The sequence below is a fragment of the Dermacentor andersoni genome, chromosome 4 (assembly GCF_023375885.2).
Source record: "Dermacentor andersoni chromosome 4, qqDerAnde1_hic_scaffold, whole genome shotgun sequence".
In the NCBI taxonomy this organism is placed as follows: domain Eukaryota; kingdom Metazoa; phylum Arthropoda; class Arachnida; order Ixodida; family Ixodidae; genus Dermacentor; species Dermacentor andersoni.
Genome location: NC_092817.1, coordinates 183,547,656 through 183,568,857, shown reverse-complemented (window position 1 = coordinate 183,568,857; position 21,202 = coordinate 183,547,656). Strand labels below are relative to the sequence as shown.

General features: G+C 42.8%; 2 protein-coding genes across 3 annotated transcripts in view; one reads left to right on the top strand and one right to left on the bottom strand.

The window, feature by feature from the left end:
* The window catches only part of Stam (signal transducing adaptor molecule), a 61,720-nt gene extending 56,622 nt beyond the window's left edge, over positions 1-5,098 (bottom strand). For both annotated transcript variants that reach the window (XM_050177764.3, XM_050177765.3), the window contains exon 1: positions 4,727-5,098. In XM_050177764.3, coding sequence (XP_050033721.2) covers positions 4,727-4,769 — 43 coding nt within the window. In that variant the 5' untranslated portion in view covers positions 4,770-5,098. The remainder of the gene's footprint in view (positions 1-4,726) is intronic.
* A 3,743-nt stretch (positions 5,099-8,841) lies between these two features.
* Positions 8,842-17,801, top strand: LOC126530502 (uncharacterized). Its single transcript, XM_072287987.1, has 3 exons — positions 8,842-12,088; positions 15,685-15,858; positions 17,344-17,801. The coding sequence occupies exons 1-2, from the start codon at positions 11,841-11,843 to the stop codon at positions 15,842-15,844; spliced, it is 408 nt and encodes a 135-aa protein (XP_072144088.1). The 5' UTR covers positions 8,842-11,840; the 3' UTR covers positions 15,845-15,858; positions 17,344-17,801.
* Positions 17,802-21,202: the final 3,401 nt, after the last annotated feature.

Genomic DNA, 21,202 nt, shown 5'->3' with positions numbered 1-21,202 from the left:
AGCAGAAAATATGTTGCATGCATCTTGGAAACACTTCGGCCTGGATCTGTGTTTGAATTTGTTTGAGTAATATGTGTGAAGTGTTGTAGTAAAACAAGTTGGAAGGTGTTTGCTGTCAGTGTCAGTATGTCGTCATGTAGTGGGTTTACTTTTTGCCTTGCTTTTCACCATACTTTACATTAAGCACATTTTTTCAAGAGGCTAGACAGTTTGCTTTCAAAGTATAATAGACATGAAATAGTCAATGTTCTTGTATTTCACATTCTTGTAGAAAGTTCTCACACAAAGACCACGTTCTGTGACCTTGACAAAGCTCACTGAAGATTAAAAAATGCTAAATCCATTGTGCAGCTGTGTGCTTATCACAATTCTGCAGATTCAACAAATGTGGTGAAATAAAATTTTAGATGGCCAGAATTAACTAGGCGCCTGAAGAGTACGATAATCGAATGGGTATGAAAAAAATAAGGCTCCGCAAATTCGGTGGGCGACTGTATTTTGCATTCTTTTAAAAGAGGGTGCAAATGAAAAATTGTAGAACTATCAATGAGCTGTAAAAACCTGCCACTATAAATCATAGAAGTTCACAGGTATACAGCAAAGATGTTAGCATCCACCTAGAACAAAGGCACGTCGGAGTGCTTGCAGTATTTGTTGCTGTAAATGTCCCATGCCGCTAACCACTACTGCTAATCTAAGACAAGAAGCTGATAACAGAGCACCTGGCAATCACTTTGGCAGAGTTTCACACCAGCAACCACACTGAAGTTGTGTGCCTTGAGAAAGATAAGATTGTGGTCACTTATCAATGAGGATGACACAGAGGACAATGTACAAACTTTTTAAAATTATCAAATTTTTATCAAAATCCCGCGCAATATAAATGAACAAAGACTTAGACCTCAGAGCAAAAGTATACAGACCAGGGATTTCATGATAAAGCCCAGGACTAATGCTTTTCCTAGGGGTGGTTAGTCTACCATCTGGGCTAACCACGAGGCTAGCCAATTGTAGTGCAAGGCCAAGAGACACTGAATACGGCAAATCAGTTCTGCAGAAGCCCGCAAGGTGGAGGAAAGTTCATAAAAGAGAGACTTAACATCCTCCCAACTTCTAACAAAGCTACAAAGGAAACCCCATAACCTTCCCCAACCTTGCGAGTTTCTGCAGAACTGATTTTTAATACTCAATGTTTCGAACAATTCATCAAATGTACTGTACCATAAAGATCATAGCCTATACTTCTGTCCGCTACAGGACAAAGGCCCGTCCCAGCGATCTCCAATTATCCTTGTCTTCCACTAGCCGATTCCAAGTTGCACCTACAAATTTCCTAATATCATCTCGCCACCAAATTTGCTGCCACCCTCGACTGCATTTCCCTTGACACTCATTTTGTAACTCTAACAGGCCACCAGCTATCTGCCCTACGTAAATATTACATGGTATGCCCATGTCCATTTTTTCCTCTTTCTATCAACAAGAATACTGGTTACCTATATTTGCCCTCTGATCCACACCGCTCTCTTCCTGTGTCTTAATGTTAGACGTAGCATTTTTCGTTCCATTGCTCTTTGTACTGTCCTTAACTTGTTCTCGAGCTTCTTTGTTAACCACTAAGTTTCTGCCCCATATGTTAGCAGCAGTAGAATATGATTGTACACTTTTCTTTTCAATGACAGCGTTAAGCTCCCAGTCATAATTTAGTAATGCCTGCCGTATGTGCTCCAACCTATTTTTATTCTTCTGCAAATTTCCTCCTCATGATTATGATCCCCATGAGCAATTGACCTAGATAAGCATACTCCTGCACAGACTCTAAAGGTGATCACATATTCTTGTTCCTTTGCCAAAAATAGATATGACCACAAACATAGCCCTATATATTTTATTTATTTCTCAAGGCAACATATGTGGGTATGAGGGATGCCATAGTGGGGGGGGGGGGGGGGGGGACCCTCAATTTTGACTACCTGGTTGTCTAGAGGTATGGGTTGCACTTTTCAAGACATGAACACTGTGAGGCACAAAAAAAAAAAAAAAGCGGGAGCGTTTTCACTTGTTTATGTGTGTGCCTTACAGTGCACTAGCCTTAGAAAGTGCAACCCATACCAGTATTCAATTCCAACTCGCCCAAGAAGCAGCACCTGGTTGTCTTCAATGTGCACATGCACAAGCACTGTACACAAATATTTTTACATTCGCACCTTTATCAGAATGTGTGCGCAGCAGTCGGGCATTTTAACCTGCACCATCGTGCTCAGCAATGGGACGTAATTGCCACCTCTGGCTGGTAATGAACAATTAATCTAGTTTAATCAAGCAGTCATCCTTAGTTTGCCAACTTGGCTCACTATGAAACTTATGTCAAGAGATACTTCATGTTTACTTCTTTCCCCAAATCAGCTACCTGGAACAGTCATGAACACCAGTCAGTCATGAACACCAGTGACAGTGTGTAGGACTACCTCAACAATGTTAAATGTAAAGTCATTTTTATTCAATACCATCATCATTACACACTCTCCTGCTGTGTAGTTCAATCATAATCAGCAACAACACAAATGCAATGCATGCAGCCATCCTCCCAGAAGAAGTGTTAACGAACCAACCCGATATATGCAGTAACACACAATTCCTGATCAAAGACAAGGTAGCAAGTGTAAGGTGGGCATTGCCAAGAACTATTCACAGTGCAAGAGAATGTAACCTGTTCACCTAACACTTGGCTTCGTGCTTGCACTTCAAAAGTACAGCATAAAATTAGTTCAAACGACTATTTTCAAACGGCATTACGATTATGACTTAATCATTGTAACTGCTGTAAGAATATTATCCAATTTATTTCCTTTTTCAACTGTTTCAGGAATGCAAAAGAACTATGTTCGACCAAGAAGTCTCCACCAAGGCATCATCTTCAACATCAAGCATTGCCCCAAGTACAAAGGAACCGTGGCAATTTTCTTTTGCTTTTTAGAATTAGTTGTGAAACAAGGCAGCAAACACCAAGGTCACATAAGAGCAAAAAAAATATGAACTGCAGGAAAACAATGTAATGGGTGGTGTTTGTGGGGCACGGAGCAATTTCCTGTGCTTAGTTCCTGGTTGCACCCATCCTGTGACATTGCATCGCATTTTTCTAGTTGCTCAGCAGCTGACAGCATGCAAGCACACTCACATTTTACACCCCCCCCCCCCCTCTCTTTAGCCACCTGTACAAGATTGTAAGCTAAACATTAAAACTCAAGCTAAAAGGCCTTTACAGCAAGAAACAAAGACTTGAAAAGACTTGAAAACTACAATATGTGCGCACAACCGACTGTGCAGGAGGGTTCATCCATCACTGCAGATAGCATTTGTAATTGAATGTATGCAGGTTGGCTAAACATTTTGTCATACAAGATATGTATCTGCAGTACGAGCAACTCCTACAACAGGGCTGCTCCCTGTTTGCTGTAAAATGTGTAGCAAACATGTCCCCAGGGCATAAAAACTGGGGCAGCAGTGAAAGCTTGGAAAACATAACAGCGATCTCAGTGTGAAACCGGGCCTCAACAAACAAGTAAACCAAAGCACAATGACAACCAGTTATTATTGGACTCGTACACGGGGCAAAAATCAAGGCTGTGGTTCATTACTTTGCGGTGAAACATTTCCTTGACATTTCTCATTCTGTACTGGACAAGTTGTTGCTGCAGCCGCAAGTTAGACACTGAGGGCTACAGACAGCCCCAATACATATTGCAAAACGCTATCGGACCAAGTCAGTGGAACTCTTTGAAAAGAAGGCACCTCATACAGCGTGCATGTGAGCTCGACTGCCATAAAAGTAAACTTGTGCGAGAGTCTGCCTCTGACGATTACACGAGCACGACCTACTTCACAGCTATTCCCTGACCACGCACGGTGACAAGCAAGGGTTGCAACTGCGTGCAATAGCCTTCGTTACACGCTGCTTAGGACTGCCCAACCACGATTACTTTATTGGCCAGCAGCCCAAAGCAGGTTCCAGCATTAGAAAAAAAGACTGTTGTATTTCTTTATTTTTTTCTTTTTCAAAAAATATCGTTTAGACTAGAATTTTAATAGAATGCAAATGTCGCATATTTTCATCTAGTTACCCACATAATTGAATGACTAAGTGCCTGTGTATCGCAACTACGAAGAAACTGGCATTGCGCGCACTGCGTGGTGTGTTTAATTGTCAAATCGGAACCTGCGATCTGCAAGGCCACGCTTTCGTCACAATGCAAAATGAACTGGAAGTATCGGCGTCCTTGTCACGAGGTGTTGACGCCTTTCGTGGACATCGAGCTTTCGGAGCAACACATTTGGCTCTCGTTCTGTGCGCTGCAGACGGTGCCAGTGAAGAAAAATTCCGTGAAATAACATGAACTCGGCGTGACTAATGGACTTTCGGGTTCGGCAACTGCGTCACAAAATCCAAAACCAAAACAAGGTTGCATGACCCGTACCGAGTGACGCACCGGACAAGCGGCGGTCGCCGATAACTGGCCCTGGGGATGTCTACGCAGCCGTTGCCACAAGAAGCTTATCGTTCTGACACATTACGCTAAACGCGAGCTCTCAAGCGTGCACTGGACGCGAGAGGCCACGCTATTAGTAAAATAAATACGCCGAGGTTTCCATCAGGCCTACAGGGATTGCGGGTGATACGCGAGTTAACGCTGCTGCTCCTCTCGGCACAGAGGCTGCACCAACTTACCGACATCCTGCTGGAACGCAGAACTCGCCCCGAGAAACGGCATCTTCCTGCACGCCCGGATCTGTCCGTGCCTGGGTTTAGTTTAACATTTTCGACGGCGGCGACGAGCTAACGAGCTCAACACGGAGTGCTCGCGGACGCCTTGTCGCGACGCCTCCCTCGTTGCTGCGGCGACACTGAAGCCGCGGCCCGTCACTGAATTTCGCACCAGCACGCACCAGCTCTGTGTCGGACGATATTCGACGTGCCGAGGTGTAGCCGGAGCAGCACGATTATAAACGAGAAAACGACGACGCACGAACACCCAACAGGCAGCAACGCGACTTTTCCTCTGCCACCATTCACTTGCTTTCGCCAGCGATGATGATGTAACGCTTTTCCTGGCGACACCCAGAGGGCACTACCATCGCAGTTGTGATAAAGCCAGTTGTGACCACACTAAACGTACTTATCTTCCAGTAAGAGGTAGCGTGCGCGTTAAAGTAAGAAGCCATTAAATTTTTTACGTCGTCTTGACAAACGTACTTTCTCACTCTTAGTAATCCGCGGGACTAATCTTACCATACCACATTGTCCCTCGCATCGGTAGCGTGATCAACCGTAGTTTCGCTTTAGCTTTTCCGACGGGACCACGGGACGTCGTCGTTGATCGCCTCAGCTGTTTGTGTGTGTGCGATGCTTTCGGTTGTGTTGGCGCATATCTGATCGACGATGGCGCAACCGATGGTGCGATTTGCCGTGTTGTACGTTTCGTGCGCGCTGACTCTGAGTCCTGCGCCGGGGAGAGGCTCGCCGGTGTGCGACGACGACGCGAGCTCCCAAGGTGTTGCCCGCCGGAATTACTCGAAGGACGCGTAGAACGCTATATGCGTGCGTCGTCGAAGGTCTCGCCAGCCGATCGCCTCTACGCTGCGTGTATTCGCAGCCTCGTCGTTGGTGGTGGTGATCCTGTAAACAAACGGCAATATTTTGGATTCCCACAGGTTATTTTCTGCGACGAGCGCCCCACTCGAAGAGGCAATTTAAGCGACGACGGTTTCTTCTTTATATCGAGTCTAGATGTGTGCGAGAGCTGCTGGTGGACGCGAACTGTGCTCGTTACATAACTGCTTTGACAGCGTTTCTCTTGGCTGAGGAGGTTTGGGGCAATGTGCGGAGAGCGGGCCCGGGTGATGTTTGTCCGCGATTTCCGCTCACATATAATAGTGATGTGGGACTGCATGATCATCTTGTGCTACAATTTTCTTGCTTCTTAAGCTTGCCGATGACCAACCAAACTCCCATGCTCGTATGTACAATCGTAAGTTTCGCTTGTCTATCGGAAACTCTGTTATTCGTGAGCTGCGTACGTATTGCTACCCAGTATAAAACACTTACCAAATAAATAAGTGGGGCGAAAATTAATTTCATTTCAAGTAACACACGCTAATTATTCCAGTGCGTGGCTGTTCTGAAGGTACGTGAACTTGAATACTTTAACGCCCGGACTTATGCCCATATATTGCAACACTTTTGCTAGCTTAGTTAGTTAGTTAGTTAGTTAGTTAGTTAGTTAGTTAGTTAGTTAGTTAGTTAGTTAGTTAGTTAGTTAGAATTAGTTAGTTAGTTAGTTGGATGGATGGATGGATGGATGGATGGATGGATGGATGGATGGATAGATAGATAGATAGATAGATAGATAGATAGATAGATAGATAGATAGATAGATAGATAGATAGATAAAATTATGTTTAATTCCAAGTAGTAAATTATACAAGACACTTTCAAACTATTGCATGCTATCTTGTATATAAAACAGTTATAGTCATATCAGTGTATAAATTCTATGTATCTGTATACTGCTGTGTACAATGTTCAGCTGTGCTGCAAAAACTATGAGCTGCAAAGTTCCAGCCAATGAACACACAATCACATACAGATACACGTACACAGGAAAACATAACACGTGTTTTCTGTTTAAGGTATGATACTTTATAATGAACTAGTTAAAGGTTTACTGTGCCACCCCTCATGAATTTGTTGCTCATTTCCACCTTGGAAAAATTACCGTGTCAGCTTGCTCAATGTAGAGATATATTCTGTGCAAAGGTTCTAGTATATAGTAGGTGCTGACTCCCGAAACAGGCACCTGAGGGTTTGGCCTGCCTTCTTAAAGCACACAGAAAATAATTCTCTTTAATGGCAACAAGATTGCAAAGAGGAAGGAGGCCACTATAACATTGCACATTTGCTGGTGCTGAAAAAGGGCTGTCGACCACTCTCGAGAGCCAGGGAGCGTAATTTTGCTTGTGTTGTTAGAGCGAGTGCAACACCATCTAAGGTATCTTGAAGCAACATTGTCTTGTAAGAAGTACTGCAGTTACTGCACAGAACACTTGCAAGCATAATTCACTACTTCTGGGTGCCCTAAAAGTGTTTTTTCTGGTTGATGGGTGAAAATGACCACTTGATGTTTGGTTAAAATCAAAAGACTGCTGGCAACACCTGTTGTACATGGCACAGACTGTGCAGGATGCTTGTTTTAGTCCTTAACTGCAGCCTCTGAACTGAAAGTTTTTGGCTCCTGGTTAATGAATTTCACACACAAAAATATAAACTAAACGTGCATTTCCTTGTTGGAGAAATGTGAAAACTGGTAGGAGGTTTATTCAGACAACTAATGAGGTTTGCATTTGTTATCAAAGCATTCCCATGTGGCTTTAACAGTTTTATTTAAAAGCGTTTACCTTCATATTGTTTTCTGCAGGTTCTCTGAGGTCCAACTCCTGCTGAAATATGTTATTTCATCATAGCCATCAACATGTCAGCTTCTGTTGACATGTATTTTTTTTAAGAAGTAGTGACACATATTTTCAAAGTTGAAGTAACTCTGCCACCCGCTTCTTGCAAGGAGTGAAATTTTCTGACTTCATGTAGCAGCAAGGCCAGATGTGATGATGTTATTCACAAAAAAATAAGCAGAGCACTGCATGTTTTCTTTTTTCTGTCGGCGTTTCTGCATGGCAGTCACAGCCACTACAAGAAATGGGCAAATTATTGTGCATCATGATGTCATGATGCAGCCACATTTCTGGATATAGTGAAACCAGCTGAACCTAGTTTGTGAAGGCAAGTGTTATAATCAATTTTTTTGTGATTCTCTGGCACTTGCCAGTGTATTGGCACATGAGTTAACAGCATATTTTGTATCATGCAGTATTGTCGTTGGCCTGCTTGTGATCTTTGCCGCTCACTGCAGAAGATGGGGGCGACAAAGTGAATTGAGTGTCGACAAAGACAAGGACGTGTTGCTGGTGAAACCTTGAAACTCTGCGATTACTGTAGATTAACTTTAGTAATTGTTGCCATAGTTAAACGTGACAACAAGGTATAGAGGGTCTGGGCTTTCATATAATGCAAATAATAATAATAATAATAATAATAATAATAATAATAATAATAATAATGAGCCAAGTATATTATATATCAATTTATTAATATAAGTTATTGTAGCTTATCTACAAATATGGCTCAACTTTCTCTACCATATATCTTTTTATATAATAATAGTATTCTAATTACCTTGAATAGTGTCAGTTTGGTACTTCTAGAAGCCAGGCACTTGACACAACATTGCATAAAATGTTGGCAATGGAGGCACCATTTTTTGTGGTTATAGGGTTTCTAAGAAACACAACAGTTCAGTGTATGTCATCCTGTGCTCATCAAGTCATTATAAATGCATTTTTGCCTTCAGATCTATCATGTCCCAGCCCTCTGCTTACATCAAGAGGGTATTCTGTAAGTGTCCACCTAGTGGACATGTCCGCTACGTGCCAGAGTGCTCAACGGCTGGGGGCGCCTGTCTCCTTCTGATGCATATTCCAGACGAGCTAGTCAGAACTTCAGCAGTGTGTATCCACACTCTCATATGTAGTTGGCGGTTGCTTTTGGTTTACAGTTTAAGAAGTCGTAAACACTGTTAATAGCTAGTAGATCTTAAACGCTTCATAACATTCCGAGTCGATTACCCATTATGTGCACAGTATTCAAAGCAAGGGAATGCAATCAATATTCTTATCTTTTTCTACTCCACATATGCTGTTGCTATTGCCTATATATATATATATATATATATATATATATATATATATATATATATATAGTGCTGGCAGTTACTTGATAATGTGTAAGTGAATGAAACATTTATAATAGCCCTTATATACCCCAATTAGTTTGGAGTAGCGGAGCAAACCCCGAAGTGTTTTAAAATGTAGTTGCATTCAAATGAATCTCAATAATAGGCTAGGCACCACATTAGAGCAGTCATGTGTTTCATTGTGTCATGTCTAAAGCAAGAAAAGGAATGTTTGCTTCCATCAATTTTCCACTTTTTTTTAAGATATAGAACAAAGTCCTTGCAGTGTAATAATGCTGGAGACATTTATTCTCACAATACTAGGTTGTTCGTTGTGTCGACAAGGTGTATGATTGCACAATAGCAAACAATTTTCGTGATCCTCCCATGAAGTTCCGCTTCTGGTGCCATTAAACATTTTTCTTTCGCTGATTCTCTGTTGTCACCCAGTCAGTTCTGTCAAACTCTGGGTGTGATAGGCAGCAAAAAAATGCCGTTCTAGTTTTTTTCAACATGCCTAATGTGTTTTCTTTTTTCTTACAGGTCTGTACGATCCAGAAACAGAATTGTGAAGATCTTCATTACAGAGCACATAGTTGTTAGCACGCTATTACAGAACCAGATCAAAGATAAATGATACCACACGTTACAGGCCTGACAGAAATTCCCTTTATTTGAAAAGTTTGCTGAAGAGAAATATACAAACTTTCTTCAAGTTACCCTTTTTTTAGTTCGTCTCCTAGAGAGTTGTATACCAGTCAAAAAACAAAGCAAATGAAAACATATCTCTTTTAACCTTATGATCACAGTCAGTTTCTCATTTCATGAACTCATTACAAAAATTGCAACGCAAATGTTCTATGTATAAAATCATGCTTTGTAATGCGAGATGTAGCTGCAGCGCTGGTGACCTTGACTTTATGTCATGTTGGCCATGTCATATGTTTCTGTAGTTAATTATGAAACCATCATTTAGACCAAATATTGTATGGTGCTTAATTTTATGGCTGGTTGGCTCTTGCTGTAGTCGCAAATAGAGAATTAAAGAACTCATAATCATAGTATTTGACAAAAAAAAAGTTGGATATCTTGATGATGAACTGAAAAGGGAAGTGCTAAAGTTTATTTTGGCACATTATTTCCCATGTGTGTCATGCAGTCTCTGCCAAATGTACCAGGGACATACAAAGTCAGACTGGCAAAGTTGAAGAAAATCACTGTGAAGCAAAGCATACATAAATGGGAAGGAAGCAGCTAATTGAAGAGACACAAAATTGGTTATTTCTGTTTGCATTGATTGACAGTTGTGTGATGTAAGTTACTTTATTGAAAGTTACTTTATCATGTCTTGCACATTGTGTAAAGCCTTTCTTAGATTGATGTGTTGTGGCTTTTTGTACCTTTTAGGTACAGGACTGCAGATGATGTACTTGTCTGTGCTGTTTCAAGTTCAAGAAGTGTTTGCTTGAACAAGAAACCACTGCTCGTCTTCGCATTTGGCCTCCTGATGTAGCAACATTTGCAAGATGCAAGGGGCTGAAACAACGAGTGGATGCTTGGAGTACCAGGAAAAGATGGAGATTGAAATTACTGTATCTGGAGAACAGCTGTCACATTTAGACTGCCCAGTGTTTGCTGCAGAGCGTGGAACTTTCACTGGTGAACTGCAATGTGGAGCAAATTGTCATGCTAATGATAATTGAGTGTTTCTGTCAGAGACCGTTGCCCTTCTAGAAGACGGTGTTTTATGTACTTGTGGTGTTTATGGGTGAAATGGAGTAACTGAGCACAGGGGTGACCTTTGTCATCGCTAGAAAGTGCTAGGTGAGATGGATGGGAAATTCTGCAGAGACGCACTTAACAACAAAGTGTGGGCATCTGACCTATGCATTGTCCAGTTCAGTTCTTTGCTGCTGGCTTACTCATCGTCCCTCATGGTGCCATTTAGTGCAGCAGAGCCAACTTAGTGAACCAGGACCAACTTTTACCACTGTGACTTAATCAAAATCAGGTGTCTTGAAAATAGCTGCTGGCATGTATTTTTGCTAGGGAAGTTTGCCTGTGGCTCATAATGTCATTGTTCCTATCAAAGTTGCCGACATCGCAGCCTAGGTTTGAAAGGGAGGCCAGGCCACTGGGTAGCTTTGCAATGGTAGCCCATTTGCCAGTCTACTCCAAGTCTTAGTGAATGTGTTTGTGTAGTCGCTAATTTATTATGCTTACTTCTCAGCAGCTGGCCTGTTGTGGGAAAACTGTAGAAAAGCTCATGTCCCAACTGTGCAGTTAGTGAAGTTACAAGTGATAACATTAAAAAAAAAAAAAACATAGGCTCTCTTCCACTGTTCTCGTTCACTGTGACGTTTAGAAAGCAATCACTGGTGGTTTGGTTAAACATTTCTGCCAACTTAGATGATTCATGTGAGAACTGTCGAACATTGCCTAGCCCAGATATGTTGCGATTATGTCTGTGACAGTTACTGTCACACTCTAAAGAGTTTCTCTTCTTGACTCGATTCAATAAAGCGAATATGGCGATTCCACCCTCGAGTGGAGTGGCCACTGTGCTTCGACGAGACTCCATGATGATTGCCGAGTGAAAATTTCATAACTTGGCATTCAAGGTCTATTCGAATGCACTTGAGTGTTTCCAATTCGTCTCATTGTAAGGTTCACCCAGGGGAATCATTTAACTGCTGTGTCTTCGGCAGTTGAGGAAAAGTGCTGTGTGTGTCACATTCATGTGGCGCAGTTAAAAAACGAGGTTCAAGTTGAGGCTTGTTTGTGAATACTCGGGATAACGTATTACTTAGGCACTTGTCACTCTGTTCCTTTAGCAATGTGTTCATTGTTTCAATTTCTACTAGCCTCCGACAGCGTTTAGTATTTCAATTCTAAGGCCTCCATTTACTTCGATGATGCCTGTAGCCATGTAATATTGTGCAGGCTCAATTAGAAGCCAATCTACTCTCTGCTGACCACTGCCGCTTTCTTGTTCAAATGACAGACAGCCCTGCAAAGCCAGCCGCAGCGTCCACTGCAGACCTGATCAAGCGAGAGGGGATCAGCTGCTCACTGTGTGGCACGGACCTGGTGACGGAAGACCAGTTGCGAGCACACCGTTGCAGTGAGAGGCCACTGCCCCGTGGACGGGGCCGCTATGCATGCCGCTACTGCCGCTTCGCCTGCAACGACCGGCTTGAACACAGTCTGCACCAGACACAGCACCTCAAGGACAGACCGTTCAGGTGGGACTGCAGACCACGGGGCCTTATCCGTGCTGTGTACAGCAAACGCCTTACTGGGCTGCATGGCAAAACCCGGACAACAGAATAGGAAAGAGAGAGAGAGATGGGATGTATACAGAACTCACAAGCAAATTTTGTATTGAACACAAAAACAATTGGTGTTTGTGTTTCAGTCGCTCAATTTTTGTTGTTCCTTTTGTTTTCTGTGCGACATGGTGTGCAAGATAATCATGGGCATATACCAACTAGAGCCATTTATCGCATTGCTGCACCAGGATCCTGGTAATAATGCGGGTGGAATGCTGTGTGAACAGCACTTTTTCACCTTGCCAGACAGACAGAACTGTCGTGAACACTTGATCATCCTCCTATGCACAGAGGGAAAGATGCAGTCTGGCTCAAAAAGACAATGTCCTGCGTTGTGGCTTTCTGAAACCCTCACACCATCATTTAGGCACACCCCATGACTAAAAAAAAACTTAAAATTAAATTCTGAGGTGTTACTTGCTAAAACCACAATATGATCGTGAGGCAGGCATGCTTTAGTGGGGACTATAGATTAATTTGGACCACCTGGGGTTCTTTAACATGCACACAGTGCATGGTACATGGGCGTTTTTGCATTTCACCCCCATAGACATGCGGTTGCCACTGCCGGGGTTCAATCCCACGCCCTTGAGCTTAGCAGCGCAACACCAGAGCCACTATGCCACCACAATGGGTGGTAAACCCCATGACGTTATACGAGATGTGATGCCACGTTGTCGATGCAGATAATTTGTTTCACGACTACGGCCATGACCATGATAATAATCATGGCTTCAGCAACAAGAAAGTAAACAGCTAGCAAAACGTCAAAGCAATGGAAAGAATGATGTACAGTTAAACCTCGAGATAACGAACTTTAATATAACAAAATTCTTGATATAATGAAGTATTTAACTTTTATAACTTTTTTTACCTTGACAAAACAAGTACACGATTTGAATAAATAAAATTTCACTGCTGCCACGTAGAAATACTGAGACGACAAATAGAAACTTCTGTGCAAATGCAGACGGTCAAATGGCTCAATGACATACGGTTGCTTGCAAATGTACCTCCCAAATTGCGCATCGCAGGTTCGATAGTGACTGCAGAAGTGAAGTAGCATCATGTTTCGTATAATTTCCAAGTGCAATAAGATCTTATCACGCATCGCGCGCTGTATGCTTTAGGTGGGAGCAGCGAAAGCTTGCGAGAGTAAGCCAAGAAGTATGGTGGTGGCTTGATGACTGCCATCTTCCTGCGCGAGCAAGGGGAAATGGGGGAGTGAACACGCGATAATGTGATGAAGCGTGAGCCACGGCAGGAAGGGGGTGTGGGGAAGAAGAGCGAGGGATAGGCTGGTGCACATCTCCTTTTCTGATGCCGCCGTGGCTGCACATGGCTGAGTGCACATACAGCTGGCGCGCCCTGTTTTAGAGGTAATCTGCCACATGTGCAAGGACTCGGCGAGCCGAGATGGCATGGCATTCTTCGCTGTCTTCTCGCGTGTTTCGTGCTGGACGTTGCGCAGTCTTGGGCTTCAGAGATGCGTTAAAGCAAGAGGCGCTGCCAGAAAAAAAAATCGAGAAGTGCTGCCAGCGCTTTGCATTGCCGACTCTCAAATTCAACAAAATTATTGTTTTTTTTTTTAATTATTTATATTTGCTTTTTCTGATTGCCTGATAATTCGGAAGATATTGCGGCCCTTTCCATGTAAGAAAAATCCATTGGCAACTGTACTTATTTGCATAAAATATTGAATTATAACAAAATTTCGGTATAATGAAGCAAATTTCCGATTCTACTGATTCAGCTGTATCGAGATGTAAACTGTCGTGCTGCATTTCTGTCGGTGGCTTGTCATTTGGTCGAGCAGGAACCTTAGCCTCCGGCATGCTAGGAATATTTCATACAAGGTTAGTACTGCAAAGGTGACAAAAGTGACTTGGCTTTCCGTGGCTCTGTGGATATGAAGCAAGCCGGAAAGAAGTTTTATGACAGGAGAATTGCGAGTCTGTGTAATATCTTGTAGCAAATTATATTCGACAATTTGCCGAGGAGTGTTGCAGGGCCTTTTTTGGTAGCTACACAGGCTCAGCGTACGTTCGGCACCGTCGAGTGTCGACTGTGAGCAGTACTTTTGAGGTTACAGGATTGCAACAGCAGGCTCTGACATTTTCAATTGCATGTGGTCTTGTGCAGGCAGCACCAGTGGGACGTCATCATAATGGGAGGACAGTGCAATATTGAAAAACATGCTCTTGCAGAAAAACAGTAATACCTATACGTTGAGGCATATTCCCCCAGACTTCTTCAGTCCTGGTGTGCTCTCCTTTCCTTTGAAACCCCGTACAGCGGTTTAGTGGTCATGGCATTGTGCTGTGGAGCACAAGGTTGCAGGTACAGTTCCCACATGCATGCTAATCGGTGCCAGAATGGAAAAGGGATCAAGTGTTGTAAACCTTCGGTACACAATAAAGGTACCCAGGAGGTCCAAATTGACCCAGATGCCTCCCCTAGAGTGCCTCTCGTAGGCACTGTGTTGCTTTGCGATGTTTAAATTTCTCTTGACCAATCACTAAACCTTTATTGAAAATTTAGAAGTACTGTATGTGACAACTCATCAAGCGTATATGCTTTGCCTCCTAGCTGAATGTAATATGGTAAATGCACTTAGTACATCCTTTTTATTTTGTCCATGCATCAAGTTTACCAGCGTAGAGACATTCACGGGCTCCGGGTAACCCAAACGCTCATACCCAACGGGGCTGATGGGCCAGACTCGGGCAGCCTGACATTATCTTGACTCAGGCTTGGGCTGGGCACGAGTGACCCATATCCTTTTGTCGGGCGGGCTGGGCGACGTATAGAGCTCGACTCAAGCCCGAAACATGGAGGCTAAGGTCTTTGAGCACGACTTGCAGAATTTGTCTGAAGAAATTGAAATATTTGTTTGAAACTCGAGTTGCTGGACAACTTGTTGTTTTTGTGTGATGCGGTTGTGTGTCTTCCGAATAAAGTAAACTTTGTATGTTTAATTAGCTCCTAATTTGAAATTGTACATAAAATTTAATTTAATCTGAAAAACATACTGTTTGGTCACCACAGCAAAATTGTGTCTGAATGGGCCACACTGGATGTGGGCCTCGAAGCTTTCATACCAGGCCGGCCTAGGTGGGCTTGTTGTCTTTTAGAGGAAGGCTTGGCCAGGCTTAGGCTGCAAGCAGCGGGCCCAGACCCGGGCTCGGAAACGGGACCCGCATGCACAGCTGTAGACCTGCACTTGTGGGGCCTTAAAAGACTCTTGGGAACAAGAGCACATCACAAAGCAAACATACAAGATACTTCGCTATAAAGGCGTTTGGCTGTATATTGAAACAACGGCTCTAGACCTATTGGAAAAGGTGGGTAACCGGGCTGCCTTTGTGTGACATCACATGGCGAAAATATTTTCACTGCCTTTCATTTGGCCCGTAAGGCACTTAGTTCACAGCGTAGCGTCGTGGTGTACCTCTGCGTTTGCAGGACGCTTGCGCTAGCCTTGAAAAGTAGTGCGCTGTTGCTTGCAGCTGTGGTGTGTGCGGCAAGGCGTTTGCACGCAACAGTGACCGCAACCGGCATGTCAAGATCCACACGGGGGTCCGGCCCTTCCAGTGCGACGTGTGCTCGCGCAAATTCCGGCAGTCGTGGCACCTCCAGTATCACCGCAGCACCCACACAGACTTCTGATGCCGGCGACACAGGTGGGGAATATGCGGTCGACCCTCATGCAGTTAAACTCCTAAAAAACCACTGATTATTTGTGGAAGTTATCACAAGTGTAAACTGTTCATGGCATACTCAGGAATTAAAATAAATTAAAGTATAATTTGGCTTCCAAACCATCACACAGTGCACCATGAGTTTAACAGAGTTTTAACAGTGTACTTATGTGATAATGGGTTGACCCTCTTTCCAGAATACATTGTATGAAACTAGTGGCGTCAACTTACAATCGTGATCAAACACAGTCAACTGTAACCGGGTGCACCAAACCTCCTCACTACCACAAAATCTAACTCGTGTCTTTATAACAGAAAAAGCACCTGACAGTGATAAAATCGGATGTCATGCCTTTGATCTTGGCCTGTGAAGTTCAGGTGAATGAACTGCCAAAATAAAGGCACATATGAGAATGTTCGTATTTTCTCCGAGAAACAGGGATTCATCTACATCCTATTTTATTGGCATGTGGGCTCTTACCTTAAGGGGCTAACCTACATTCAAGGCTGGCCTAGCTACAACCAAATGGATGTAATATTTAAAACTCCCCTCATGGGCACAAGCAGCAATTTGAATTGCCGTGCGCTACCGGCCAGTAAACTGAGCCAAGTCAGTGACTACAATGCAGGTCAGATTTGAATTGGCAAACTCACATTCACCTCATCAACGGGTTCAATCTTTCTTCGTTTGTGAACAACACTCAGCCTCAGCCTTAACAAGTGCGTTGCCCCATAAGCAGATTTGTATCTATATTTCTGCACTTTATTTTTAATTTTTTTCTATGTTATGAAAATCGAATTTCTTGATGAAATTGTTGGTCACTGGCTTCTGTATTAGGCACGATAGTATACGTGTGCACGTGTACATGTACCATGAATACGTATTTGTAGCGCATTGTGGTGTCGTCTCCCTTCCGTCCTTGTTTGCTGGCGCTAAATATGCTTTCAGTTTACCAACACGCCCAACAAATGGCAATGCTGAAATATATAAATCAGTCATAACATGGGTCAGATTGAATAAATATTTGACATTAAATGAGCCCTAAAACACTTTTCGCACATGGTAAGAAAATGTTGCCAATCTGTAGAAGAGGCCGGCTCCTGAGGCCGTCTAATAACTACGTCTAACTCCACTTATATTTGGAAGGATTTCTAAAACTTTTGTGGCAGGAGATTCATGAGGCGACGTCCTTTAACAGTGAGGCCATTTAGTGATTTGTTAGAAAAATGTTTCAGGGCGCCTTAAGAGATTGTGTAAACAGCACACTTTACATTTTCTCTGAGCATCCAGGATCCTTCTTCGAAACGCGTTATTTTTGCTTGCAGACGTCACGACTTAAATGGGATGTCCCACGGATATTTATTGGTGTTTAGCTGGGAACAGAGGTTTTGTTTGAGCCAATAGCTAGGACAGCCTGAAACAACCGCGCCTGCAAAGTTGTACTTCTGGCCATTTTTCTCTCGCAGGTTTCTGATGTCACGAGTGATGGCATTTTGGCCAACAGAGATCTGAGCTTCGTCGTGGGATGTGTCTGCAACAGCCAAGCCTGCACGTCGTTCAGTGGTGTCTAGCAGCACAGCTGCGGCAACCAGTGACCATCTGTCGTGCCTGCGTCCTATGAGTCTCGTTGCTTCTTAAGATCTCGCTTGCGACTCTTGCTTTGTCTGAGCCCCTGAAACGTCCATTGTGTGCACCGAGGCTGTGCCCTTGCCAAGTGGGTGCCTGTGCGTCTCATGATACAGGGTGTTGCATGTTGTGCACATGGCCAATATGAAATGTGGACCTTTTGTTGGATGTTCCTTGCTTCTTTCTGTATGAAATGGATGAGTAGCATCAGTAGTTACGTTAGCTGTACTAACTAAATATTGCCACAAATTTTGAAAGATACATAGTGGTGGGCTGTACATAAATAGAACCAGCTTAAGTTGCTACCTGTGGCCTTTTCTAAAGTTGACCTTTTTTCATCACTTTGTATAAGAGTAATGAAGCAACGTTTCAGTTATTCACCATGACATCATTTACTAATTTGTAGGGGACGATGAGAAACTGTCTTTAAATCAATTTAAACTAAACAACTTATCAGGCCTAATGAAAAAATACTCAGTAGCAGCATATGGCTGATTCCACTCATGTAGCATGTAGAGCCCTCCATTATATTTAAAAACCTCTGCAACATTTTATTGGAACAGCTGCTGCGCAGTGCCTAACTGCTACTGCAGGGATGCATAGCTTTGTGACGTAACCATCAACTCTGGCTTGCTAGAAGGGGAGCACGTTGGACTTGGAACAGAATTCATCCGTGTTTCATCTTAGCCACCTGAATTACCAGCTGGGAAACTATGGCCTGCACTGTTGGACCATTGGCACCGGAGTCTTGCACGCATGGGTTGCTACACGTGCTCTGCTTTTTTGCATGCGCAAACATCATACGATTCTTCTTGTCAACAGTAACTCTCAGCATAAGTCTGCCAAACAAAACTGCGAGCTTGTGTGTTTGTTACTGCTACGATGATACAAGACAGTAATCCCTCGCAGGTAATCAGGTCAATGTGAAACTAAGTATCAAGGAAGGCAGGCCACGTATACCTACGAGAGGTTTCCGTGCCAAAAACTCAGCATCTAAACTAAGGCTGTTTGTTATTTCTAAATTATGTGACGTTAAGTGTGCAGTGTTTTACGAGTAATGTTTGCGTGCACCCCATGCATGAATTCAACAGACGAGCCGTGAAACCGTGTAGTGGCAAACTTGGTCAAAGTAGTTTTGTCCGACCTGTTCGTAACACTGTGAAGTCACTGAGTTGAAGTTAACTTACTGGCAAACTATGGCAGCGTACTAAGTCAGCACACATGGTACCAAAGAATCAAAATATTTGCTGTAGGAGCTTGCCCTTTCACTGCCTTTTACAAGAAGCGTTATCTCTCTAGCACAATATAAGAGACCATGAAAATGCATTGTAACATCCGACTCTGCAAACTTGAACTCTTCTGAACCTCTTCAGCGTGAGCATAGATTTGTTTTTCTTTAGGTGGGGAGTTGCGTCTTGTAGACAACTTCTTTAGAAATCTTCATTCTTCAAGTTAAGGCGCTGTAAACTTGTAGACAAATGTAATTTTATATGCCTATTTCAAATATATGGAATCTATATTTGTTGATATCATTTGTTCATAATGTGATTGAAGTTTCATTTACCTAATATAATCTTCAAAATTTGCAAGCGATCAATTATTCAGATTTGACTGGACAGGTTATCAGTGGCTTCGGCACGATTCAAGAAACACAGTAAGGCCAACCTTGTTGCTTTGGCTAACCTAGAACAAGAGTTGCAGGACTTGGAAGTTGACACTCGGAGTTCTGTTCTTCTTGGAATTCTCTTTTGAAGCCTCACAACTCTTGCTGTCTTGCTTAAAGGTAAAAGAAAATGTCATATAATTTAAACCGAATGAGGTAAACAAAAGTGGAGTTCATATTTGAAATAAGGGCATAAAGTTAGATATATCTACAAACTCTACAAGATGTCAGCGCCACAACTTGAGAAATAAAGATTTTTTAACGTTTTCTTTTTCCCCTAAGATCCAATTCACCCCTTAAATGTCGTTGCACTCTGTGCCGCTGCATATATTTCTTGCATGCGAGTTCTGCTGCAGTGAAATCATCGCTTCAAAGATAAAAGGTGAAAAGCCAATAACGAGAAAAAAAATTATGCAGATCCAACGCACATCTTGGAATCTATGTGAAGCGATGCTTTCGTGAAGCGTTCAGTGAAATGCCACAGATTTTGCCACTTCATTCCTGCGTCTTTGACAAGAAACTGCCGCACGTAAATGTGCTCCCACACAACTTGCTGGCCAGTGTGACATCTCCAGGAGCTAGTTGGCATGACAGAAGCATGCGTGCAACTGTGGCCTGACAGAGTGTTGGGCTGCTGTGCTAGGGGTTTGATCCCACCATCGGGCATGTAATTCAATTTCTTTTCTTTAAAGTGTGAGCTATCTTACAAGACAGTCGGGAAAGTCCAGGAGAGTTCGCTTTAAAATTGGCCTACGTACAACACACAACAACCAAGTACTTGTAAACGAAAGGTGATGACTTTTCGCTGGAACTCAAAGAGTGTTACCTTTAAGAATTTTAAGGATGAACTTTTGTTTGGCAAGTTGTGGCGATTAGGGTGGGGGGGGGGTGGGGGGGGAATTCAGTTTTTCTGATGCGTCGCTTGCCCTGTAAAGCCATCGAGCATTAAACTTGCATGCTTTCCAATCTGTTTGTGATTTGCATGTACAAGGCAGTTACTTTGGACACTACACATTGGCAGAAGCTGCCTCACCTATTTACACAAGGTAAATGATCACAGCACACAACGCTGCGATCTGGGACAAGTGCTAACTTCTGCAACTGCCTCAGCATACGCATCCAATAGGACTTGATAACGAGGCTGCGACCTACTGCATTGCAGTTTACTTGGTGCAAGCCATTTGACATATTGTTTGTGTGATGGGGGCTTTCAGCCAATTACTGTATAGCGTCACTTGGCTCCATAGTTTTCAGAGCATAGTATTTTGCAAATTCATTGTATGTGTCCCCGTGAAGGTCTTCTTCAAGAACCAAGCTTTCTCTTGTGCAGAAGATGATGGCAGGTTGCACCCATCGTGCAAGAAAGCAACACATTCAGTTAAGAAGTTTGAGGCAACCCACTGAAATATGGGCTCTCCGTGTAGGAAATATGCCTTTGTTGAATTTCCAGTTTGGCCAATTAGTGCATGTTTTACACTAAGCTTATCATGAAACAAATGTGCCTTTAGCACTAAACGTCACGTAAAATGTGCGTCAAGGAGCACAACTTCAAGTCCTACTGTCCTAACCACCAAAGTTGAACAGACAGAAAAGGTTTGCACAGAAAAGCTTGATATTTACTTGGGTAATCAAACAAAGTACCAACTTGTATTAACTTGTATTATACCTGTAGTATTAACTTGTAGCTTATAACTTCAGGGCCTATATGTTACAACTGCAAAATTGAATTCAAGCATTAATGACATATGCTCAACAAGAAATGCTGAGGTAATTGCCACTGCTTCCAGAATAGCTTCCCCAAGGATATACTTTGATAAAATGCATTAGTGTTCCACTTACTATTGTTCCAAAAAGTCCAACATTTGCATCTTTTTTTGAGACGAAACTAATTGGGACACTATTGTGTTTCATAGCACATATTAAGGAATGGCATCTTAAAAATGGTGATAATCTCAGGATTTTTCCTAAGCATACATCACTTAATTATTGCTGGTTTTCAATTCTGCAATGGTAACATTTGATCCAAAGTAAGGAAT

Excerpts from the sequence above, each read along its gene's own strand:
- LOC126530502 (XM_072287987.1), top strand. The coding sequence starts at position 11,841 with ATGACAGACAGCCCTGCAAAGCCAGCCGCAGCGTCCACTGCAGACCTG. Across the intron at positions 12,089-15,684 it reads CTCAAGGACAGACCGTTCAG|CTGTGGTGTGTGCGGCAAGG; the intron begins GTGGGACTGCAG and ends TGTTGCTTGCAG.